Genomic DNA, 26,218 nt, shown 5'->3' on the forward strand with positions numbered 1-26,218 from the left:
GGAGACTCGGGGAGTTCCAGTATAAGTGGAGATCTATGTAAAATCCCATCCATTGTTGGGTGTTCAAAAGTCTATACAGTGCCGCTGGTATGTTCCAAACAAAGGCCAGCCCTTTCACGCCTTCGCATATGCCAAATTACTAGTATTGGTTTGAGCGATGTCCGATTCATGTCCTGCCGCCTGTGAACGCCGTCTCTTTCTATATGCCTTTCTATAACCATTATCATCATTCATAAAATGCGACCGAATCTCTGGATTTGCCGGCGGTCCTATGTCCGGTCCATGAGATCTCCGCCTGCCAGGCTAGCTGTCGTCGAACTGCGTCCGCTGCTGTTGTATCCATCACTGGGAGCTAATAAATCCTGGACGGCAACCTTGGGCACCTGAGGCACCGGCAGTTTTCTGCTGCCATCCGGCCTGCTGATGATGTCGGTCAGGCTGATGCCGCCGCGAGTAGCAGGGCTTGCGGTTTGTTGCTGCTGCTGATATGGCGATGGGTTCTCGCCAAAGTGAGGCTCCATAGGAGCGAGTGCGGGCGTGTGGCCCAGTGTCAGATTCCGCAGCGTGGGAAGCTCGATACCAGCGTAAGGTCGCAGTCTTGGGGAGTGGGCAGGAGTGGCAAGTGGTGTGTGGTCAGGAGTAGGAGAAAGGGAATCATGAGAGAATGTGGGCGAAGAAGGCGCGGTCGAGTTGGGCGAGTTGGGCCTTGACTTCTTTGCATGCCTCAAAGGGTGGTTGTAGTGGTCATCATGCTCCTCGTGGGAATGCGACCTCGACATGTGGTAGGAGGCCAGGGATGGGAGGTGGCCCCGTGAGTTGTGTATGCTGTGCGAATAGTATGGGTGATGCCGGGCGGTGTGGTGGTGAGAAGCGAGGCTGTTGTCGCGCTCTACCTGCTTCGCGGCATTGGCAAGAACGCCGATATCCATGGTGTGACCAGATAGAGGACTGCCACCCATACCTCTTCCGTAGTGGAGAGGTCCCTGGGGAAGCGCATACTGAGAGTACGAATGAGGAGGAGATACGTTTGGCGAGACTAATGTCGAGTTGGGTGCGCTCTTGATGGATCTTGGTCCAGCGGGCGGCGGCATCATGGAGTCCGGAGCCAAAGCTGACGCCATGTGGTGAGAAGCCTGCGGGTTCTTGTTGCCTCTCCTGGAGTTCGGGTTGTTATGTATCCTCGAGTGTCTCGTGAGCTCGTCAGAGCGGGAGAACTTCTTGCTGCAACCCGGAAATTGGCAGGCGTGCGGCTTCTCACCAGTGTGCGTCCTAATATGCCTTGTCTGGTGCTCCAAACGGTGAAAAGCCTTATCGCACAAAGGGCACTTGTACGGCCTTGGGAGCTCACTCGGGTTCTCTTGGGGCTGGCCGCCTGGAAGAGGTCCGTTAGGCCTGATAACGCTCACTGTAGCCATATCGACGTCTCCGTCCTGATCCACGGCCTGAACAGCCGGCGGGGTGACTGATGGTGCAGATTCGGGGTTCAGCAGGTTGGAAAAATCCACCGCTGACTGTGAGCGTTGCATGTGATCGCCAGCCGGAGGGGCACCCTTTGTCCTTCACCAGATGGAGGGGAAGAAATTTTGTGGAAAGTTGACTAGATTCCCCAAGGTACTAGTCGAAGCGAGAGGTTTTTTGCGTTCTCTCGTTAAGGTCGTTTCTTTAGGTTTTGGAGTTGGCGATTTCCTATTGACCTTCTTTTTCAACGTCTGGAGTTTTCTGGTGTTCAGAAAGTATGTTGCTGTAGTGTTGTATAATGTTGTTCGTCGTCGAGTCTTTGTTGTTGGAGTCGAGGGTCGGTGCTTTGCTAATAAATACTGCTGCTGTCTTTTTGGGGGTACGGCAGAATTCAGAAGGAAATCTCTTGGAGGGAGGGGGGGGATCAGTGCAGTGGTTTTAAATGAGTCGGGCAAGTCGGAAACACTGCCCACAGTGGACTGGGGGAAGGGAACCTTGGAAGTACCACCTGGAGAGAGACGCCCCGGCCGAGCACGCCAGAGGCCCAGAAATGCCACTACTCTCAGGTAGCTTGTACCTAACGCAGCCCGCTGTAATGTAGATAATGTACCCTAGGCTGGGGGTGGGATGGGGACTGGGGCCAATCCTCGGGATGCAATGTAGGTATATTCATAGGCGCATGCGTACATAGGCGTAGGCGTTGGCGTTGGCGCAGGCAGTGGGTGGGTGAGCTGGTACTCACTGTAGGTACGTGCCTGTATGTGGCCGGTCGCTCAAAGGAAAAAAAAAAATTGAAGTAAATGTGGGTGACCCCCAAAAAAAGATGGTGAGATACCGACCGCAGAAGGAGGACCACTGTCCACTCCCTTGCAACCCTCCGAATCCGCCCCGTCTTCAAGGATCTGATCAGACCCCTCGCCGCTCCAGGGTGAGGGTGCGGGTGCGCAGGAAATGCGCGGGCGGGCAACGAGCCTGGCAATAAGCACCAAGTGAGCCTGGGGGAGCCACTGGGGCTGCTCTCTAGGCCTGGTACTGACGGACGTGGAGGTCTCAGCAGAAGCCTTTGACAGGGAACGTGGAGGAAAGGAGTGGACACAGAGGATGGAATTTGGCCGTAAACACCCGAGTAGGACTAGACGCAGAAAACTTTTTTTTTTCTTTTTTTTTTCTTGTAGACTCAATTCTCACTCTCTTCTCGACTTCGCCCTCCATCCCCTCCTTGGCGGGCGTGGGGGAGTGAGTCGAGCGATTGAAATTCGTGGGGTGTGAGACTCGCCAGTGCGCGTGTCGGGGGTCATTGGATGTCTTTGATTTTGAACACATGCTCATTTCTCTCTCTGCTTTTCAGTCTTGTGAGTCCCCAGCCTATACGAAGTGCCATTTTATTTACTGTTCATTCTACAGTTCAGCCAACCAGTTGAAAAGCGAAGACACCAAAAAGGAGGAGATTACTGGTCTTGGAAAGGAAGGGGGGAAAACACACGCACACGATCCATCCAGCCAGCAGTAGTATAAACGCCCCCCCGCTGCTATGTTGCGCTCGAATCGGGCCTCCTCACTAATGTATTGCCTTTTGGAAGCATATCGACTGGCCGAGAGCACGCCGAGAATTGGATTTATTACCACGTCCAAGCGTCTTCTCTAGAATCAACGATCCCATCGCATCATTATTATTCTCACAAAGCTATGCTATCATGGCCAGACTTTGCCGGTCGTACTGCATTCCCTAGTGGACTATTCGTAGTCAGCTTGTTCTTCTTTTCATGTTCCCTGTTGAAGTGCTCTCTGAAGCGGTGTATGAGGTGATTCAATGCAGCAGGTTGTCTCTTTATTGTGAGACATGGCACGACATTTCGCGGGTTCAGTACTTTAGCACAACACCAAAGAGCTGTAGATGGCCGAATCAGTCTTTCTCTGCCTCATGACCGAGTTGGAATGGGCGACAAATGTGAGGGTGCCTGAAAAAAAAAACACAAACTGTACATATCTCTCACCTACGGTAAGGACAGAATTAGCACAGTTATGCTATGTCATCTCCCGGCGGTTCTGTGGGGAAACAGGGAAGTTGAGACGAAAAAACATCATCAGTTTTGGCCTGGCGGGGAAAGTGCCGCCCCTGTGCTCGGCGAAATATCACGAGTCAGGCCATGAAAAGATGCAGACCTAAGGAGTCAAGCTATCTTCTAGAATGGGTTCTAGAAAAAAAGCAGCAGCAACAATGAGATCAACAACCAAAACTTGCTCACAACTCATTCCATATGTGTGTATGTGTGCGTGTTGTTCAAGTCTTGTATCAATGCTCTTCTGCATTTCAGAGGATAGTTTGTTAATCCTCGCTTCATCCCGCATCGACATTATAGGAAATAGATAGTCCCGTCCCCTGGTTGGCTCGTCCTCAAACCTGGAGACCCCTCGAGCGCCGTCTCATTCCGACAATTCGCGATATGGGGAACGTGGGGCCCAAGTCCGGAGTCCTGGTGGTTGGATGGGGGTGTGTCATTAGAAAGATAAGAGCCGTCAATGCCGAGTGCGGCCTATTCTCTCCCTCTTTTGCTTACTGCAAAATGCTGAGAGGGAGTGGTGTGAGATGAGCTCTGCCCTGTCCGAGTTAGAGCGCGGAATCCAGAGCGCACCTAAACCAGGACCGGGCTCCTTCTTCGTATCGGGGACCAATCTCGACTTGGGATCACGACTATTTTCCTCGGTGCTAAACTCATATCTGATTGCATCTAGACAAGTGCCAAAATGTCGTGATCTTATCGCGACGATGGATTGGTCGGGTGGTTGCAAGTCTGGACTTCTGGAGATCAGTTTGGGAAATAACATTCTCTCTCTCAGCTGTTGGCACAGCGCCTCAGACACTGGGGACAACTACGTTAGATGTCATGCAAACCCAATATGCGCCCGCCCAGGTCCAGTCACAACTCTCGACACGAACAGGGACTACTAGGTAGTCTTGGTAGTCGGTCGACACATCAAGGCGATGGCCGAATTCTTTTGCTGTCGTATCCATGTCTGACCTCATCACTGATGCATCCATCATCAATAGGGACGAAGCCCCCTTCCCTCCCCCGATCCTCGATGCGATAGATGCCAATGATTCCCTGATCTGTCCTTGAACCTGGGGTAGTGTGAGAGCTCAAGGAGCCAAAGAGAAAATACAAAACATCATCGTTGCCGTTTTATCCTATCAGGGTCAATAAAAGCTTCCCCCACAGAACTTATCTGGGTACGTTAGCTTCCCCATGCTGAACACGCCCCCAGATTCGTCACATCACAAGCGCTCAGCCTCAGGGGGCCAGCCAAGCGATGGGCTTCTAAAGCGCCCCGGATCCTCACCCCCCCCATTTTGGCTGCTCATCCCCCCCGATCCACATCCCGTAGCTCACCACACCTACAGCCACATACATTTTACTGCATAATTAGGTGGGAAATATTATGCACCTTTAGCATAAGTCACCTAAGCGCCATACGCGCCCTAAAGGTGCCGGTAATCCAATATAGCGCTTAAATTCCTTATTTATGGTATTATATAGGTAATTAATGCTGTTATAATTAGCTATAGCTGGTTATAAGTCGTATTAATCGGCTATTTATACGCGTTATAATTATATATATTAAAATAACTAATAATTTAATATTATAACGTTCGATCGTAAAGCTAAAAAAACGTATATTAGGTAAATAAAACTAGCCGATTTAAATGGCTTTATTAGAATTGCGATTATCTGCTTTAATTTAATTAAAATACAATTATATAAAACGCGTATAATGTTATTATTATATCTATTTTCCGGTGGGTCCTAGGGCCCATTAATTACAATATTGGTGTTTTTTAGGGTTTATAAGACCATTTACGCGTTTCCTATGCTTATTCCTTATAATTTTTACTTTTTTATATAATATAATAACGCGTTATATAATTAAAATAACTTTTTTCCCCGATTTTAAACCGCCGTTTAAAGCTATCGCCGAAATTATAAACGATTATATAATTTAGCTTAAAAAATTTGCTAAATAGCACGGCTACGCGATTAAAACAAACGGAGTTACGCGTCGACGAAGTAAATTAATAATACAATACGAATTTTTATACGTGCGATTTAATAAATATAAGCTAGGTAAAAATGCTTAAAATATACGGAAAATAATTACGATTAAATATAGCTATCGCTTTAAAGGAGTTTTTAAATTTAAAAACGATAATAAATACCATTTTTACGTCGTTAAATCTAAATATAATTATAACCTAAAAACGAAGGCTAGCGATTTTCCCTAAAATAAATTCCTAATTAAAGACGAGGAGTTAATTATACGGCGCTATACTTATTATTATTAAATATTAGCGCGTAAAGTATTTAAGCACCTGCGTATTGCTAATCCTAGTTATATAACCGATTATATCCTTTTTAAAAATATTATTTAAAAAATTAAGGCTAAAAAACTTTATAGTTTAACTAATATTTAATATATATTAAAAAAAATAGCAAAGCTGCAAATTTATTATATTCCCTTATTCTTTAAATATAATAACGGCACTAACGAGCTTAATAAGCTATTTTAGTGCTTTAACGAATTAATTAAATTTTAGCGCTAATACCTAAATATTAGTATAGCCAATATTATTTATTAAATTATTAAGTTAATATAGCATTTTTATAAAAAATTAATTAAATTAATAATTTATAAGTTCGGTATATTATTTTTTTAATTTAATAGGCTTATTTACCTAAACTTATATTACGTTTAATATTATGCTATAATTCCCGACGAAACTACCGATATATTCCGATAAATAATAGCCCGTATTTAAAATTTATAAAAAAAATATAAACTCCCCGATCTAATAGTGTTAATTACCGATTTTAATAATAAACTAAAAACTGCATAAGCAGAGGTTTAGCAGGAAATTAAGCAGTAGCTATGCATTTAGTATATTATAAAAAACGTTAAAAAAAAGGTATATTAAAAATAAGATAATCCTAAAAATCGAACGAAATTATACTAAATAAATTATTTGCTATCTTTATAATATTTAAATATAATGCTAAGCGGGATAAATAGCGAAACTGCTATAGGATTAGCATTAAAAAAAATACCCGGGCTTATTAATCGCGAAAAAAAACAGGTATTAAAACGGCTTTAAAAAAGGCTTATTATTATAAATTATAATTTTAATAATATGCTATTTTTATAGGCCCTTATTATATATACCTAATTTATATAAAAAATAAAGGCTTATTAAAGCGATTTAATTAAAGAGTTTATAAATTAGCCGGCTATAATAAACTATTTAAAGAATATTTATTAGCCCGTTCGTAAATAATAGGTATAATGCTATATTTTATACTATATTAATTATAGGATCCGGTCCTTTTAAATAGCCGAAAATGCCTATAGCCAGCTAAAATACGATTTAAAAATATTAAAATCTTTAATAACTTTCATTTTTTATATATTAATAAAGCTTATAAATATTAAGGTTAGGTTTTATAAATAAAAGGTTATAAAATAAAAAAATATTATATATACCTCCGTTTTAAAAATTGCGTTTTTTGCGAATAAAGAGGTTTAGGTATTAATTGCTTACCGGGGATTAAAAGCTTTATATAACTAAATCGCAAAAGCTAAACGCTTTTTAAAAATAAATAATATATTACTATTTTATATATAAACCTTTTATTTTTAAATAAAAATGCTTTATATATATTAGTTAATTAAGCATAATTTAAAGGCTATTAATTATACTAACTTAAAAAAAAGGAAGGTGGTTATAAAAAAGGAATTAAAGCTTAATAACTTTAATTTTTTTTAATTGCTATTACGGCCTACGGTATTTAAAAAAAGTAATAAATTCGCTAATATTTATAACCCTAAAAAATAATTTAAACGATAATAAAATTTACGATTTTACTAATCCCGGGCTTAAATATATCTAAATAACGGTATAATGCGGTAAATACTAAAATTTATTTAAAATAATAAACGGCGAATACCCTTATATAATAAGCCTAATCGGCCGTAAATAAATTTATAATAAATACGGCGTAAGGCGTTAATTATAAAAGATGCCCGGGTGCAGCCTTTTATATTAGCTTTAAATCTGTTATTAATACCGGTGCTAAGCTTGCCGTTAATATTAGCACCGCCTTAAACGATACCGGTTTTTTAATAATTAACGGAATTAAATAAAAGGTGGCCGTTAAAAAATCTAATGCTATAAATACTTAGCCCGAACCTATTATTATAGCCGCTACGGAGTGCCGTAGGCATTTTTATATTATAGCCGAGGACTCCGGCTATACCGATAGCATTTTTTATAATGCTATTAAAAGCAGGATTATATACGGAATTATAGCCGGATATGCTTTTAATAATATATTATTACCTTAATTAAAAATAAATGCCGCCGTTAATATAGCCGCCACCGAGCTTACCGTATATAATAGCCTATTTATCCTTAATATATAATAATTATTATTTTTATAAAAATAACGTTTAAAATAAAGGTTATAAGTATTAATATTAAGGCTATAGCTATACGTAAATATAATTAAAATTCTTTAATTATAGCTAAAAATGCCAAAAATGCAATAAAAATCTATTTCCCCCGAAAAACTTTTTTTAATATAAAGTGGCCCGTGCGTTAAAATATAAATTTAAATAATTTATTACATCGCACTTACGGTATAATTTATTTAAATCCGTTAATTACCAATAAGCCGTTACCACGTAAAAAAGAAAATTATTTATAAATTCGTTTTCGTATAAAAAATCGCGATTAATTATAATTATAATTTATTAATTTAAATATATGGTTATAAAATTATTTTAACTTAATTAAATTATAGTGAAATTATATAATTTAATATTAATATACTCTAACCATTGTCACTAATTACCTTAATTGCTATAATTTTAAACCTATTAAAACCACGGTTATTTTAATTATTTTATTAAATTTAATTATTATAAAGCAATAATATATTATAATAATAAATATTATAATTATTTTTTATCGTATTAAAAAGCGCTATTTAACGTATTATTTTTAAAATAATTTAGATAAGTTATTATTAAAATAGATTAATTTACTTACTATATTATAATATGCTATAGCATAGTAAAATTACTAACCTTATTATAATTTACCCTAATAACCCTATTATAATTTATTTATTTACCTTATTATTAAACCATTTTATACCTACCCTAAAAACCCGTATAAGCACTTATAAGCCAGCTATAAAATAAATAAAATATACCGGGTAAATATAAGGTGGCCTAATAATAAAGTAATTAGGGTAAATTATAATAGGGTTAATAGGGTTAATAAGGTTAATAAGGTGGTTAAGCAAAGTTTGTAAAATTAATACCGGTCCTTTATAACGGAATATCCGGCGATTTATATACGTTAGGAAAATATTAATAAATCTACTAAAAAAATTCCTTTAATCGAAAAAATTAATTTATTTTAATTTTTAAATTACGGCGATTAAAACTATATAAAAATTTTAAAAATTAAAATAGAATTAATAAAGTTATAATTAAATATCTAAAATTATAGAAATTAACGGGCTATATAAGAAAAATAGCAGCTTAAATCTAAAAAACGCGATAAACCCGCGCTTAATTACGAATAAAATATATTAGCGCGTAATAATTAAAACGCATCGGATAAAAATAAAAAAATTTTTTACGTTATTACTAAAAAAATCGGAATTAACTAACGTTAAATTTAATTAATTCTAATTAAAAATAATAAAGCTATTGCTATTATTATAATTATAGCTATAATCCGGAGGGTGGATTATAATGTTATAATGCCTAGTATAAGTTATTTATTACTAAGTGCAATATTATATAATAAGATTTAAATTACGATGCATTATATAATAAAGGGTGCATTTAAGCGCGTTAGGCGCTTAGATATGCGTTGCATAAGCTTTGCATTATAATTTCTATATGTTTATTATATGGTGTGTATGGCTGAGCCACGGGATATGGATCGGGGGGGATGAGCAGCCAAAATAGGGGGGGTGAGGATCCGGGGCGTTCTAAAGGACCAGGACCAAAAGAGGTGCTCTATTCAAAACCCTTCTGACGTTCTACATTTGCACATCTTTTCCTTATCTCCCCCCAACCTGAGTCAGCTCAGTCATATCAGGCTGAGGTTGGTGAGAGCCCAGTGATGTCAAGCTGAGAAGTCTAAAAAGATCATGAATGTGCTACGTACCGTTTTTTTTTTTTTTTCTTTCATCAAGATGGTGTTTAGTAAGCTATCAGTTTCCTAATTCGACCCGCCTGCGTCACGTGGTCGCACAAAGTACGGAAGACTCTCGTTCTATACTATGTAGTCGCTCCCCCGTGTGGCCTTTTGGATCGTCGTCAATAATGCGGACAGGCGGGAGAGGTAGAACGAGGCAGACACGATACCCTCACCCTTCAGCTGGGGGGAAATTATCTAGCTTGCTGGATGGTATTAGTACAGCGACTCTACAGCTTTCCTCGAACCTCGGGTAAGAAGATTGGTGCGCATCGTAAGATTGTGATTTTGCCGAAAACCTTCCTGGACGCCAAGGGCCATTCCCGCTCTGGAGAAAAACGTGGGGGGTCTCTCATGCTTGCCTGGGGTCGATCCAAAAATGGCTTTTTCTTCGTCATCTCCCCAGGAGGGGGTGGGCAATGCATTGGAGGTGGGCGTTGGATAGTACCAAGTATAACTAGTCAGATGAGCCAGCCATACATAACACGTTTATCCCGTACATACAGAATACATACATAGGCAACTGAACTTACTGTATGATAACGGCAGCAGGTAGGCAAGGCAGCCTCACCGAACAAATCCCCGCGGGGAGAGAAGGCTCAACGGCAGGAAAGGAAAATGCATATTTTGGCGGGCAGCATTAAATTCACATGTGAAAAAGGCACCAGAGTGCTGCTATGCCTCTCAGCAAAAGCTTATTCGGACGCGCCATTTGACTGTGGTTGAAACCTCCTCCCCCATCATCTTGTTCCCGTAAGTCCGGGCAGAGTTTCATTAGTAAGATTCCGGTGCGATGCATGTGCGTCACGGTCTAGGAAAATAAAAACGAAAATACCTGCGCGCGATTCTATTCTCCCAAGGGGGTGGTGGTCAAGAAAGCGCACAGAAGCTATCTCTCAAACCGGCAAGTAGATCCTGAAAGAAGGGCTGATTTCTCTGGAGCCTACGACAAATTTCTTACCATCGTGGATCCTCTTGGACCACAAGGTGAGAAAAACTGATTCAGGTGCTGTTGGCCACTGCGTTTTTCGCCGCATCGGGATAGAAGAGTCTTTTTTTTTTTTTTTTTTTTTTTTTCCACTCTCTTTTTTCCTTCCTCCCCTCTCTTGGGCCATCGTAGCATACCTGCATGGTGCGTCAACTAGTGCCGGCATTACTCTTCTACGTCCAAAGATGGAGATACACACACCTACAAACAAAGAGAGAAAGACGCTGCTGGCGCCCTAGCATCTATAACATGCTCCACGTGTGTGTGAATCGTGGAGTTCTCCATCTTCTGAATCGCGGCCTTGGGCCCTATCGGATGATCATCAGACCACGAAGACTATTGTATCGCACTGCACTTCCACTATTCGAGACACGGCTGCAGAAACGTAACAGTTGCATTTGACTTGCGCTGTTACACCGGCCCTCGTCAGATTCTGGCGCCATCAAGCACTGCTCGCTCAAGATGTGGTCGGATAGTATGTGGTGTAATCGTAGGCGGTAAATGTCATGCAAGCTCCATCGAGTGCACACCAGAACAGCCTGAGCGCATCAGAGAGATCTCCCCCCCCCACAAAGCGAGGTGATCATCATCGCCGCTAGTTATGGTACGGTGGGCAGGCCTTGAATGCTAGATGTGGTTCACGGGCTTTTTGTGGTGGTGATGGACATGCGAAAGTACAGTACTGTTCATGATGGCAATATGGATCAATATTTTACGGTAGGACTATGCAATAAACAACTCCAGTTCCCGCATAGCCAATCACGCCAACTCCACCACTTGACCGAATAGTCCGTATCACGGTCGTAGGTGACAGGGCCTGGACTGCGGGGAAGGGAGATTATGTGATATTTTGTTCGATGGCAATAATACTATAGCCTGCAGCAGATGTGGATAAGTCATTGCCAAAACAAGTCAGTCGATCTCGTTGATCGTTCTCGCCATAGTATTAGTAGTCGTTCTGGTTCGCAGTCACGCTGGAGTAGTAGATAAAGACGGACTAGGTGCTCCGTGGTCGGCTAAGCCGCGAGGCGCCCCAACTGTAGTACAACAAAGGCGCTTGCTGGTATAATGTCGGCAAATCACTTGTCCGGGTAAGCGATATTCCAAACAATTCCACGCTTCTTTTCACCAGTCAGTTGAAGAGCAGGGGCCATGAGTCCATAACAGCAAATCCGAATCTACGTACCCCAAACTTGCAAATAGTCTGTCTTTTAAACAGATAGCAATGACCTACTATTAGATTCAAGCCGCTTTCCAATGTCCTCCGCATTCCCCAGGTTGTGGCAACTGGGTGAATATCTCTGCATGCACCAAGGGTCCACGGGCTCTTGGCTCTATGCTGACCCTTGTAAACAGGAGGCGACAGAACAGCCTTCCCCTCCTTGGCTGACGTGCGCTTCTCCTAGACATGGCCTAGACTACATCCTGTTGCGCTTTTGATGGATTTATTCGCAGGCTGTCGCGGGTGCGAGCAGTAAAAATCTAAGTATGAGCATATATGGGTTGTTGCAATGTACGGAAAAGGTTCCGTCATCCATCAGTGATTGGGTTCATTGGAGTGGGCGGTCGGTGATCACGAGATATGATTGCGGGTGATCGCTATGATGACAACTGTAATGCCATCATGCCAACTGTTATTTTCTTTTTTCTTTCTTGGGCAAATCTACACACAGACTATTTGCCTCGTTCAAGGAAAATCCCTTCATGCATTGATCTCCAGACAAATATCAGTGGGGATAGTATCGTGGGGACACTTTGTCCCGGTTTTAGGATTCCAGACCCTGGCGTCTCGTCGGCCAGCCGGAAGCTTGAACAAGCATCGTCCTGAAGCCGTTATCGCGACAAGTGTAATAAGAAAAGAATACTACCTATGTCCGCACGCTACTTGGTATGGATAGATACACAACACACCTGGGCCTGGGACCAGGCTCGCTCATCTCGCCGAGCTGAAGGGTCACCCCCCAGTCCAGCCCCAAGCCCCCCCAGGGCCCCCAGCTTTTCAGGCGTCGCTGGCAAACACACTTTCATTTCTTCTATCACGAGCCGCTACCGAGATTACCCGATGGACACGCCAAGCTTGTGAGTGCTGCGATGGTCGGAGTTATGCGGAGGCGCGCACAAAATTTGGGAACTTATGTGTGTGTTCTTTCAACAGTCATGACTTGAGAGCGCTCAGGCTTTTGATCTGCAAGAGGAAAGCTCGCCGCTCGAGCCCTTTGCATGATTAGATATTCACACTAAATGAACATTGAGCAGTGGGAAGTTTTAGATGTGGAAAAAGACAAACCCGTAAACAAAGCACTGGCTTTATCGCGGGTTCAATTTTGATACCAACGTGAGCTCGGGACCCCGGGATAAGCGAAAAGACCCCCCGGGGAGAGTCATACAAGCATCGAGCCAATTAGTTGACGATCAACGTTCCCCAGATGGAGATAAACTGCGCGATTAGCAGTGTGTTGGGTCCAAAGGGACCGTAAGGCCCTAGATAATATGCCGAGAGCGGCGCGACGGCTCAAGAGACGAAGCCGTCTTTTCTCGCCGAAAACTATCGATTCTAGCAGCCCGGCCTGCTTTCGGCATCTTTTGGCCGGCAACTGGTAGACTCGCTGTAATTTGCGAAACTAGGAACTCTTTCCCTTTCGCTCATGACAAGGCCACGTTTGACTCGCGGCAGATTTTACCTGCCTACGGCCAAGAGCCAGACAAAAACGACCTATCTGTTCCCGTCGTCCATTCCACCACAAGCTCCAAAGCTCCAACTCCAGCGCTGTACCTTGCAGGAAGGGGAAAGCCACGCTGTGTGTTGGCACATGTAATGTATGCACTACGGGAGTGTCAATTCTTTTGGCGGGAGGGCAGGGCAGGGCACTCTGATTATTATTGAGCTAGGATCTCGATATCGTCCGGGGGCCTCCCCAAGACAGACCAATCATGCTGCCCGAAACCTCCTCCACGTTGCGGGCGTCAGCCTTCTTTGCTTGACACATATCTGGAGCTGAGGAGATATGCTGTACGTAAAGCTGGGGCTGCCTCATCGATGTCGTGCTTTGGGCTACGTACTCACCACCACTACTCCTACCAGATTCATCATTCCACAATGCAATGACGCGGTTCATAAATATACACTCGTTGAAGAGACACACAGATACACTTGAGACCTCTAGACTTTCCATGGTCAACGTCATACGTAGCTTTTTCTCCCCAGTTGCAGACATGCTGGAAATGAACAAGATGACAGGTGCCGCATGGTGGTCCAATATGATGATGATAATAATATTACACGGGATCAGGGCCACATGCATCGGCAGCAACTTTGCGAGAGAGAACAAAACATCGTCGGTGACCCCCTACGGCACTGCATACATGATACGCAGTAGGAGGGGAGGGGGGGAGAAAAAATACCTAGCCTACACTGTCCCCTGTTATTTTTCTTTTCTTCTTCCAACATGAGTCTCATCTGCCCCCCTCAGGTGGCCCGGTGGGGTTCTGTCGGCGTCTCTCTCGGTTAACGCAAAGGCATCGCGACCTGAAGCAGCTTTGGTTGGGGCGCCTGGCTGCTTGCTGCGTCCACTGGACGAACCTAGCAGAGGGCGGAATTCCGTCGGCGGAACTATCGCACGAGATCCCCCGAAGCGCCCCCGGGGGGCCAGAGAAGGCAGCTAGGTCATGTACTCTGTAGCCCCAGCTCCTTGGTCCTCTTTCTCAACTATTACTGTTAAGTTAATGATAGTACTATCGGCTGCACTTTTATTAATTATGTAGCAATCTACCAGGTATATAGAGAGTCCTTGCAAAAAGGGACGACTCGTTCGAGTATCTCCTGACCTTTCCTGGCCTCTTGCATCTTGTGGGGTAAATCACTAATGTAAGTAAGAAGATAAGCAAATTCGATCAACCGATTTTCCAAGGTGAGCAGCTTTCCACATGCCTCCAGAGCTCACATTCATCACACTAGAGAGACTCTAGCCTACCAAGAAAAAAAAAAGGTCTCCAGGCATGTATGGGAGGGGGGAACAAATGCGGGGGCCATAGATAATGATGCCCAGATGATAGTTGCAACAAGAGGCCGAGAGCTAATAAAGCACACAAGAGAAAGAGAGAAAAAAGTATCCATATCGTCAACCCCGACGGCGCGAGATTGACTTGAGTGGGCGCTTGCTTGTTGGAGGCTCGCGCCTTCGCCTCGTTAGTAACTGCTTTTCTCGGCCTTATTTAGCCTCTATTATTTTTTTTTTTTCCAACTGAATTTTTCTTTCCCCTCCAGACAACCCACGGGGTTCTGCGCTGGAGATTGGGTGATATGACCCACCACCCTACCTGGCAATCATCAGGGCCGAATTCCAGATGTCCACTTCTTTGAACACTGGCTGGCTGACTTGACTGGGCGGGTGCGGGTTCACCGAGCTTGACCTTGGCAAATACCGGATGCGGCAGGCTGAGCCTCAGAGAGAAACTTGCTCTAAACACTAGCGGATAGCTACTGATTCCCGTCGTTTTAAGGCTGAGGCTCCAGCACATTGGTGGCCCTCTGCCCTCTACCCAAAGATTTTTTTTAAAGGAAAAAAAAAAGACACGGACGGCAAGTTGCCAACACTTCCTGTTCCAGAGTTTGGCAGGAGTTCTGTATCTTACCTTTGACCAATTAGATAATGTAGGCTTGATTGTGATGAACAGTGACAAGAACCACCACGACTGGCACTCTGGGTAAAGGCTACACCGTGTGCCACTGAACTACCTAGGTAGCATGGCCCAGCACGGTCGTGGAAATAGTCAACCCCGGATTAAGGGGGCTCCTTTTTGACGATGATCACTGCATCGAGCATTCAGACTTCCCACCGGGAAGTGAACAACTGCCGGTCTGTCCCCTACAGGAGACTATCAAAATGATTTGATGCGCATGACATTGGGCCTCACAGAGCCTTGGGGGACAGGCCATGGTTCAGCACAACCACATGCATTGCATGCCTACCAGGCTGACCTGGGTTGAAGACGCAGCCGACATGGAAGTCTAGAAACGAGCCAACAAAACATGCCCACCAACGCAAAATCAACACATGCAATGCAAAACGTTTCGCCCAAGCCAAGACCGAGGTAATTTTTTTTTTTTTTTTTTTTTTTTTTGATTTTTTTTTTCCCATATACGTAGTCTAGTCATAGTGGTCTCAGGTATACATATGGGAAGAATTAAATGGTGACGTCGAAACAAAAATTATGAGGCTCCAATTTCAAAGCTTGGAGATCGATCTGTCTACCCCACCCGTGCCTTAGACCGGGCCGCTTGGGCGATCATCCACCCCGTTCCCGGTAGGTAGGTACAACACAGTACATGCCACCTACCTACAATACAATCTCGTGACGCGGGACCGCTCCCCCTTCAAGATTACCTGCTAGGTACGATAGGCGTTGGCAGCACAGGTGAAGCGCTCGCAGCACGGGCACTCACCACCAGAAGCCAAAGGTCCTCAAGATGGAATACCAGTCTATCCACGGTCAGGACATAGCCAGCTTTGACCTGCCTTCCACACGTATGTGTTCCCCTCCCTCCCACGAGGACGAACCAGGGACAAGTTGGCTGATGAGAGATTTGGGCAACAGATCGACTTCCGACAGTGTCGGCCGCAGATGCGCTGGAGGAGCTGGGCACTGACCCCAAACGCTTCCTCTCGACGGGTCTTGACGAGCTCGACCGGGTTCTTGCACCCGAGGTCGATGATGGCTCCCAGACTACGGCGAGACCTGGAGGCTTCCAAAGAGGCCAAGTTGTAGAGATTTGGGGGCCTCCTGGCCTGGGCAAGACTACTTTTGGGTAGGTAGGCAACAACCGAGAAATGAAGCGGTTTTCTTGACAGACAAATAAGAAGACATCAATGCTGATTATGTACGTGCCAGCTTGCAGCTCGCGTCCGATGCTCTCCGAAAAGGAGGCAAGGTCGTTTGGGTAGGTCAGTTCTTTTTGCACGTATCTATCCATGTACCTGTTTGAGCCCGAGAGTGTCTGCCCGCTCACTCGTTTGCCCATGTGACAATGTTTCCGTCGACTAACTCAATAAACAGATGGCTACCGGCCTGTGAGTGGCAGGCGTTTGCATCAAATTCTTGATGCTCCCAATGCCGAGGGATCCTCAGCGGCAGAATCAGGTTCATCACAACCGCCACATATCCCTGACTTGGTGCACTTTACATGTCCAACCATCGCCCATTTTGTTGCTCTGCTATGCAAGCCTACATCGTCCTGTGTGCCGGATGGGACGTCACTGATTATAATTGACTCGTTCTCGGCCCTTGTGAACCAGGCTTTCCCCAAGACCCAAGAGCCACGCAATGCTCCTAAAGGAGGTATGTACATGGCTACGAAATACTCATGAAAGCCAAGATCACTCGCTAAGGAGTCGTCAAAAAATCGCAGTGCCAAGTACATCAACACGTCGGCTGCAGATCCTGCAGTTGATCATATCGAGTATGCAGAAACTCGCAGCTACTCGGGATATCACGATTGTAATACTCAGTCACTGTGCAACCCGCATTCAGGCTGAACGAGGCGCCGCGCTCATCCCCGCCATCAACGCCACTGTCTGGGAGCAGGGAATTGCCACGCGCCTGGTCCTATTCCGCGACTGGTCACTTCATAAGGGGCACATTTCTGGTGTTCGTCTTGTGGGCATACAGAAACTCAATGGCAAGGCCTCGGCCGAGAGCATTGGGCCCGTCCTCGCGTATGACGTGCACGAGGTAGATGGCGACCCTTATCTTCTGCAAGGAATTGATTTGCTGACCGACCAGCAGAAAGGTTTGGTCCCAGTCGAGCACGATGCAACTCAAGCGTCAGCCATCCTGTCCTCGACTGCGCAGCCCAAGAGGAAACTCGGCTCGACAGATTTCGAGATTGCCGACAGCGAGGAAGAATACGGCTGGGATGATGAGGACTCGAGCGAGCTCCCACCCAATCCGTCGCAGTGGCAGGGCAGCGAGGACATACTCATCGGAAACCACGACGAAGATGGAAACCGCAGAGACGAGGATTCAGACGGCGGCGGATCTATACATGACGGGGAATCCGAGGGCTGAGTCATGACCGTTTGCATAATTTTGAGGCAACGTCGATGAGCAGACGAAACGAACCGGTGAAATGCCAAAATCGCAGCACATCACATAGGAGGCAGTATGGTAGGACAAACAGTATCATGACAAGCCCTGGGAACGCACCAGCCACTGGGTTGGGAAGGTCTCTTACGTACATAGGAACCGAGTATATTTTGACTGTCATGGTGTTCCCCCTGGCAATGACACGGACAGGCGGACGTTTGCGTCCTTGCGAGTCGTGCCGAGGTCGTCATGAAAGTCGGCCCAACGTCGGCTTGTTCCTTTCTCAATGACCCCAGTCCAATGCTCCACACCTCGGCCGTACCCGGCTTTATTGTAAACGAGAAGGGCCGCCACAAAACTTGCGGGAAAAGTGGTGAGGCCGGCGACAGCCGCGAAGAAGCCCCGGGATTGAGAAGAAAAGAAGAAGGGAAAAAAAATCTTTGCTGCTGTTCTGTATTTCCACATGCCCGCCCCATGGGTCTAAGTGGGAACGGGGGGTCGGGACTTCGCTTTCGTCTTTCCCCTGCGGCTCTGCGATGGTCAGAATCTGGGAATGAAAAGATTGGAGCTTTTTTTCTTTCCTTTTCTTTTTTTCCCCAGCTTGTAATAAAGACACACCCAAGAGAACCTCCTTGTTGATACGGACAAGTTGCAACGATTATAATGCTGAACCCTGTCCAAGTCGATATGATTCGATTCTGTCATCATTGGCTCTTGATCTCGAGGTTTACCTTGCCAGCCGTGCCAATCGGAAAGTTTTGTTCTACTACTACTACCTAGTTGGATCTCATCCAAGTGATAGGTTTTGTCGTTATCCAAGACCATGAATGGGGGCTCCCCACCCCCCCCCCCCCCCCACTTTCTATAGTCGTATCGCAGCGCTCCGTTAAAGCCAATTATACGTTACAGCGCACTTTATCGTGACAGTGCTAATAATATACACAACTCCCCGGGTGCTACTTGAATATCATTGTCCTTATAATCTTGATATCATGTAGTATTTAACTTGGCATTCCAATGCAGCATCAAGTTCTAGAGCTCTTGGCTGCAGCTGCACGCATCTATACAGTTGCTGGTCAGCTTAATACATTCCCAGAGTATACGCTACTACAAAACTTGGTTTTGAGTTACCCCTCTTCCTTTAATCCACCTCGAGAGAAGAAAAATCCAGTGCAGAGTGGGCAACATATCAGTAGTTCGGCCGAGAAGAAGCCTGGAATAGTGCTCACCGATAGAGAGATAGAGAAGGACTATGAATAGGCTGAGAATCAAAAGAACCCACCCCCTCCCGATCCCCTCTCTGACGCGTTTGAATAAGTATCGCATATTCGTCACCGGCGGAGCCCACACCATTCAATCGATTGCAAACACCCGCGTCCACCGGGGAATGCCTGCATGAAGAAGAACCCATAGCATGCTCAAAACGAGAAAACAAAAATTACTCTCAAGTGTGTTCGTGCCCAGGTACAAGGCTGGGGGCGGGCGGGCGGGCGGGCTCGGCTGGCTCCTACCGAGCCGTCCCGGGTGGACAGGAAAGAAAAGAACGCAGGCAGGAAGCTTGATTTGCCCAAATGATGGATATGGATGCTATTGATCACATTGCTACTACTCTGATACGCGGCACAAAGGTTTCCAAGCATGGAGGGCACCTGGAAATACTATGCACAGAGAGGTCGAGAATGTAAATCGATTGGCTGTCGTAAGAGGTGGCTTGCTTTCAATCGAATCATTCTCGTTCCATACATGGCGCGGAGAGGGAGGGGAGCTTGGATTGATAGCCTATAGAAAATGAGAGTGCGCCTTGTTTCTCTGGCCTTGTACACTCTTTATTCACCTTTTTCTTTCTCTACCTGGGTACCGGAAGGGAATGACAGCTACAACCAGGTACAAATGTTTGCACTGCCCAAACCACTACTCATCGATACTATATTGTACACAATCGGGGGCGGCATATTGAAAAATGCGAGAGAACGTAATTGCATCATAAAAGATGCAAATGCAAAATGGATCTTGATACCTGGACACTCAACAAAGATCCCTATCGGCACGAGTCCTGCCGTAGGCCAAAGCCCAGTCACTGTGATGAAACCACCCGGCCCCCAGGAATCCACATTGCGTATCGATCTTGCCCATGTCGCTTATAAAGTACTGGGTGTGTATACTTTGCGAATGGCCATAATTGCAGATACTAAGTCGGCCTTACATTAGTGACTTATCCATTAAAGGTGAGTGGACACAGTCAAGCTACTCTAGTGTAGTGAATCCCTGAAGATGTATGGCAATCGGGAAAGTTGCTCACAATGCTATTACTTCTCCCAAAAGTGTCAGAGCTGCCCTGCCATCAAACTGGAAGCCATCCCAATCGACCTAGAATTGTTGTTCTACCGGGGTCGGGTTCTCTTTCAAGGCAAAGTTGTTGCATTGGGCCACGTCGCGACGAAGTAGCTCAAGTCTACCCTGTCGCTCGTCGGCGTCACTTGGGCCAAGGTCCCTCAGAGGGCCAACACATTCGAATAGTGCAAAACCTGTCTCGGTATCTATGGTACCATTGAGTATGTAGCGACCATCTGGTAAGCCTTTGGGAAGAGAAAGACTCAAGGCTGCAACCCTTGTGATGGCGATGAGACCAGAGAGAATTGCTACTAGATGCATTCCGACGACTTTTCAAGACTATCCGAAAATCAGATGTGAGAAGTAGATATTTTTTGAAGACTTCCATCCACGCCGGAACACTCGATATTTATATTTGGAGAAGCAGATGGTACGTATCACATGCGCGAGAGAACGCCTCGTAAGTCCCCCCTCTCTCTTCACACGAGAAATACTTGAATTTTCATTGTTCTCTTATTAGTAACATGATGAGCTGGTTCTCCAAATCCCGGTCTTGACCTACGTGATGCCCAAGGTCTTGTAGGTTATCAAAATATAGTTTAACGCAAGGTAAACAGCATGCTAGTTTTGAGACTCTTAAACGATGAATTTGGAGTTTTTCTTTGCAAGCAAAATATTATCATGTAGCAGGTATAGACTTTGTAGCCTCGTGCTCAACTACATCAAAAGAATCTTTCACCATGGGATTTGTAGTTTACATTGACACTTTCGGGTTGAGCTTCCAGCCTCCATTCGCAGCCCCCCAACAAGCCCCGACGATACTCATTGGTCGAGTGTTATGATTCAGCAGTCCTATCCTTTGTTGCAACATGCCTGCTTGTTATAGTCTTGGTGCGATCTAATGCCACAGGTCAAATGTATAATGGAAGTTCTCAGTCATGCTACCTATATCCCTTCTGGTTCTAATATTGACCTAGTGTGCTTGTTGAACCAAAAGCTAGGCGAGCAAGCTGGCCGATTGATCCGACATTGTCAAACGTGCTAAGTATTATTCGAGATGTGCATCTTTGGCCAACTTGAAATTTGCTTGCTATTGATCGTATGCTTTTCAGTATAATCGAGTTTGGTCTGCCGCATTGGAGAATGTTGTGCTTCAGGTCGAAACCAGGAAGATTCCAGTACGCAGGATTGTCCGCCTATTACAGGTATGAATAGTGGAATTGATTGTGCTTGGGTCTGATGATGTAACATGCGATAGGGCCCTACTTTGACATTGAGAGACGTGATGGGGCTTTCTATCACTCCGTCCTGAAAATGGGAATATTTGTGTCCCGGTCACAAAGCACCTTTTCCGGTATGGTCCAGTTCATCCTGCTAATGATTGGATCTAGCTGGGAGGACAAATTAAATAGTTTCACACTTTCTCGTTGTTCTACAGGGTCTTATAGTTATGCTTCATGATCAGTGGATTAGAGTTGTCTATAAAACATTGTTCATGGGTAACTAGTGTATCGGAGTCAGGCAGCAGTTAGAAACAATCAAATGTATGCGTCGCATTTAATCGCAATTATTTATCCATATTTATTTCTAGAAAGACAAAGTAGCACCAAGTTAGCACTACAATAATTATTGCCAAGTCATAGTACGCTAGGAAACAAAACATTGTTCCATGGTAACCAATATAGAAAGCTCAGTCAGCATCCATTTGCATATATAATCATCTGTGCATTGTAATGATTCTAAACAAGACACCCGTAATAATTGTATTTAAGATCAAGGCGCCGAAAGAAGACAAATCGAGTAATACATAGAACATTGGGTATTATGTCTAATCTAGGATTACAAAGGTCTCTCTCTCTCTATTGTCATTTCATTCTTCATGGCCGCGGCGTCTGATCACCCTCATTAGGACTCGGGGGGTCTGATTGGGCTGGGTTTTGCTTGCCCTTATTTCCACTTTTGCCCACGATCTTCTCGGTCCAATTCCAGACCGGACTGCCCGTTCTCTCAATAGACTTGTTCTTCTCCTCATTTGTAGCCTTCTTGCCGCCGTAAGCAAGGTGCTGGTCCATATCTTCGCTCTCATCCCCGCTGTCTGCCCAATCTCTTTCACTCCAGGTCACGGAGTCGAGCCTATCGAGACTTGGACGAGAAGCGGCATTGGAGGGGGACAGGTGGTCATAAGATGCAGAACTGTGCATTGAAGCACTTGGATTCGGCAGATCTGGTACGGCATCTTCTGCCTCACGGCTTTCGGACAGTGTGTGAGCTGTCGCAGGCGGTCGCTCTGGTGAGGACACCTTCTGAAGATCTGCTCCCTCATTCTGGGAGGTGGCTTTGCTCTCTGGATTGCCATTTTCGATGGCAGTGTCAGATTTGGGCTGATCTTGTGGCTGGTCCTGTGTTGTCGTTTCAGCGCCAGTCGTGTCGGGGTTCTGACTCATTGGTTTGGCACGCTCCTTGTTCTCTTCTTTTTGATCCGGGATCCTGGCAGCGGCCGCGTCGCTGAAATGCGCGTCGACAAGATGCTTCACTACCGGCCAGCCATGAGCATTCGCAAACATGCGTCGCACAATAATGTTATTGTGGGCGTCCGGCTCCAACTTGACGAGCACTTTGCGCCAGCTCAGACCCTTGTGATAAGCACGTGCAATCTTTTCCTCGACACTCATGTTGGAACTATCAATGACCTGATTGGGATCATGATCAGGGCTCGTGTGCAGCAGATCGTCATAGTCTTGCGTTGACAGGGCAGAATCCTGATGGGCGACACTAGGAGTGGGAGTCAAATAAGGGGAAGAGGCAGAACTGTCATTCCGCTCTATCGATTTGGCCTTGGGAGTCGACGATGGGGTGCGTTGACCAGACTTTCTGCGCATTGAGAGCGTTCCAGTCGGACGCTTCTTGAGTGGCGGAGACGGTATGTCTTGGGGATGATAGACACGATCATGAAAGATTGTTCGAGGGCGTTTTGACGGATCAATGAGGAACTCCATTGGCGGAATCTTGGGATTTAGTATATCTCCAGCTGACTCGAAAAAGCTCGTTTTGGGAGGCGCAGACACATTGCTTTGTTCGTTGCCTTCCAATTCATGGCCAGTCGATACCTTCGAGGTGCTGGAACTTGCTGATTCATTCTCCAGCAGCTTCAGGGTTTGGCTTCGCTTGAGAACTTTGGTATCCTTTGACGAATTGGCTTTTAAGGGTTTCGATGCCGGGGGTGGTTGTGGTTCTTTGTTGGACTTGAAAAAGTTCAAAAAGCCGCTCAACGGACCATCGTTGTTAGTGGTGTGAGACGTTGGAAGAGGTGGTGGATGCTCCTGAACTGGGCTCGAAAGGTTGAGACTGCGCCTATCGTCTTCGGCAGTGGCATCTTCCGCTGGCTGTGGCACTTCTCGGGCGTGCTCTGGCGGCGTACCCGGCTCAGATGATATATTTGATGGCGGCGGCGGAACATCCTGTTGAGGAACCGTCAACTCCCCAGCCGATGGTGACCAGGGGCCTCTCCGCGGTGAGGTTACGTTTGCACCTGTAAGTTCGGCCCATCCAAAGCCAAGGACAGACTCTACCAGTCCAGCCTCTCTTCGAGCCTTTTCTACACGGCCAAGGCCTTGCCAATCCAGGAACAGCAGACAGCTTGTGCGTAGAGGCACTATGCCATCATTGACCACATTTGAGTATACGGTTCGATTCCTGAACTTTTTGAGTGCCACATGGGCGGGTCCGGTCGGTAATATCCGCAGTAGAGGCTTGGACTCTGGCTGAACCTCTCCCATGACCTTCTTGTGCGCGCTCTCGCCCAGCGTGCTTACAATAGCACCCCAGCCACTCCTAGCAATGGTGGGCGCCCTCCATGTGAGGCCAAGATCCTGTCCCGTCCTGCCAACTAGTCCAAAGTCTAGAGCAAACTTGACGTACATGGGATTCTCATTGCTGAGTCCTAATAACGGCGAGGCCATCGCAATGAAGTTGATCGGCCTGATAAGGTCAAAGAACTGTGGTGAGTGCTTTTGTATGTACGCTATGGCATATGTCTGCACCAATCCACCGAGGGAGTGTCCGACAAAGCTGATGCTCGTGATTTGAAAAGCTCGGTGTGGGTTGTGGTGTTTTGGCTGGTGTATCGTGCTGTGCCTATGCGCTGGCTTGTCACCCTTGTCTGCCTTATCTCCCGACTCTGGCTTGAAAGCCCCAGCGATACTCTCGGTCGCAGACTTGATTGTGGGCAGGAAGGGTTGGTCAGGGTATGTCATCGAGAGAACAAACCGAGCCAGCCTCTTGCCGAGAAACTTGATGCCCCTTTCTGTGCGGGTCGCATTTCCAGAAAAGCCCCTGACTACCACCTCTTCATCGTCATATTCTTCTTCTTCTTCACGTGAGATTTCCGGTTTCAAGTCCTCATCGCCCCCGGCAGTGTCGTCGGCATTTTGGGCTTGGTTCTCCTTGCGCTTTGCCTCTCGCTCTGCCTTTTCTTTCCGCCTCCGTTCCCTTGCGTCAATTTTGGCCTGTTTAGCCGTGGCATCGATGCTCTCCTTCAAATACAACATGTCGGCACCCAGATTGCTGTGGAGCCCATGGGTCACGACCACGAGGTGGACCTTCTTGGGCTTCTTTTTGCGCCTGGTAACGTCGTCCTCATCTTTGGCTTGCTTCACTTGGTCCTCGCTTGCATTTTTTGGGGGGCCTACAGCCTCAGTCGCTACGTCGTGACCCATGCCATAGTTCTTGTGCAGGTGGCCATGGGTCCATTCGTCCCATCCCGGCAGTCCTGGCGTATTCCACAGGCTGGCAGTATCCTCTACTTTAAGCGTCACGGCGCGTGAGAAGACCCCCTTCATCTGTGCCGGGTGGTGCCCGTCTTTGGCGCCAACGCTTTGTTGGAAATCGCTCACGCGACCGGGCTGGGGCACCTGGGCCTGGTTGCCGCCGAGCACGGGGGTGCTGCTTCCCAGGTGCAGACTCTTCTCATCGCGTGCGAGCAGGACCTCGTAGCCGACGGCGGCGGAACTGGAAAAGATAACCTGGCTCGCGACCTCGATCACCCAAGTGACGCTGCTGCAATCCTCCCACTCCTTGCCGCTGCCAAAATGACCCCTTGACGCCCCCAGACCGGCGCTCTCCCGTATGTCCTCGGGCACGACCAGCTCGCACTGCCATGACCCGCCGGCCTTGAGCATGGGTTCGAACTCGGGCACGCCATACTTTTGCGGGTTCTCGAACTTGACGTTTGGGTCGAAATTGGCCGGGTAGGCGGCGACGTCGAGGCTGTAGGGCCCGTGGACAAAGGCGGCGCGCAGGGCTATGGCAGAGGTGTTGCGGATGCGCAGGTGCAGGATCGAAGGTGACGGCAAGATGCGGTCATGCGAGGGAGTGTAGGTGACAGTGTAGCGCACGACCTCGCCAATCTTGACGGAGCCGACCTGGTGGAGGAGCAGCATATTATGATGTCGCTCTCGTGGGGGTTGTGTATGGGCGCCGGAAACCCAACAAGCAGTAAGAGAAACGCCCAAATCGGTGCGAGAATGCACAAGAGGCTGTTCGTCGGTTTGGTCGTTGGGGCAAGACTGAACACGGCTATGACGTTTCTCCTATAACTTCATCTTTGTACACCCATTAATCACAGATAATATCGGTAGATGTCCACGATAGGGAGGTACCGTAGGTAATGTGAACAAGGTTGGCGAGAAATATTCTAGTGTAGACAACTCAAAAATCGTAGTAGGGTAGAAAATGTCCAAAAAAGAAACGAAACAAAAGTCTACAAGAAGCCCAAACAGGACAAGAAAGTAGATTTACGCAGCAGTAGTCGGGAATCCTACCAAACCAACAAAGCCACACATTTCTCTCCGTGACGTCCGAACATGACTGATCACGAGCCCCAAATCATCTAGCGATTGGGGATTCCCAATGATTTTGGGGGCGGCCTCTCAGTAGCTGTGAAGTTTGGCCCGCTAGACGTGTCGCTGATGTCAAATGATCCACAGCGCATTTCATTGAGCGATAGCGGCTGGGCAGGGGCAAGGGCCAGGGGATTCGGGTCGTAGTCGGGGCCCGGGGCATTGGTTAGTGGTCTCCTAGCGACTGTCACTACT

At 46.2% G+C, this 26,218-nt stretch overlaps 3 protein-coding genes across 3 annotated transcripts; 1 reads left to right on the forward strand and 2 right to left on the reverse strand.

Annotated features, from left to right (window-relative positions):
• Positions 1-269: 269 nt before the first annotated feature.
• PFICI_05156 (DNA-binding protein creA) lies at positions 270-1,526 on the reverse strand (the record flags this gene model as incomplete). The annotated part of the gene is made up of 1 exon (XM_007833737.1): positions 270-1,526. The coding sequence occupies one exon, from the start codon at positions 1,524-1,526 to the stop codon at positions 270-272; it is 1,257 nt and encodes a 418-aa protein (XP_007831928.1).
• A 14,653-nt stretch (positions 1,527-16,179) lies between these two features.
• On the forward strand, positions 16,180-17,777 carry PFICI_05157 (uncharacterized protein; the record flags this gene model as incomplete). Its single annotated transcript, XM_007833738.1, has 5 exons — positions 16,180-16,237; positions 16,308-16,518; positions 16,602-16,654; positions 16,767-17,048; positions 17,119-17,777. The coding sequence occupies 5 exons, from the start codon at positions 16,180-16,182 to the stop codon at positions 17,775-17,777; spliced, it is 1,263 nt and encodes a 420-aa protein (XP_007831929.1).
• A 4,226-nt stretch (positions 17,778-22,003) lies between these two features.
• PFICI_05158 (uncharacterized protein) lies at positions 22,004-25,564 on the reverse strand (the record flags this gene model as incomplete). The annotated part of the gene is made up of 1 exon (XM_007833739.1): positions 22,004-25,564. The coding sequence occupies one exon, from the start codon at positions 25,562-25,564 to the stop codon at positions 22,004-22,006; it is 3,561 nt and encodes a 1,186-aa protein (XP_007831930.1).
• Between the last annotated feature and the right edge of the window lie 654 nt (positions 25,565-26,218).

Source organism: Pestalotiopsis fici (assembly GCF_000516985.1).
Source record: "Pestalotiopsis fici W106-1 unplaced genomic scaffold PFICI_Scf_3, whole genome shotgun sequence".
NCBI classification, from domain to species: domain Eukaryota; kingdom Fungi; phylum Ascomycota; class Sordariomycetes; order Amphisphaeriales; family Sporocadaceae; genus Pestalotiopsis; species Pestalotiopsis fici.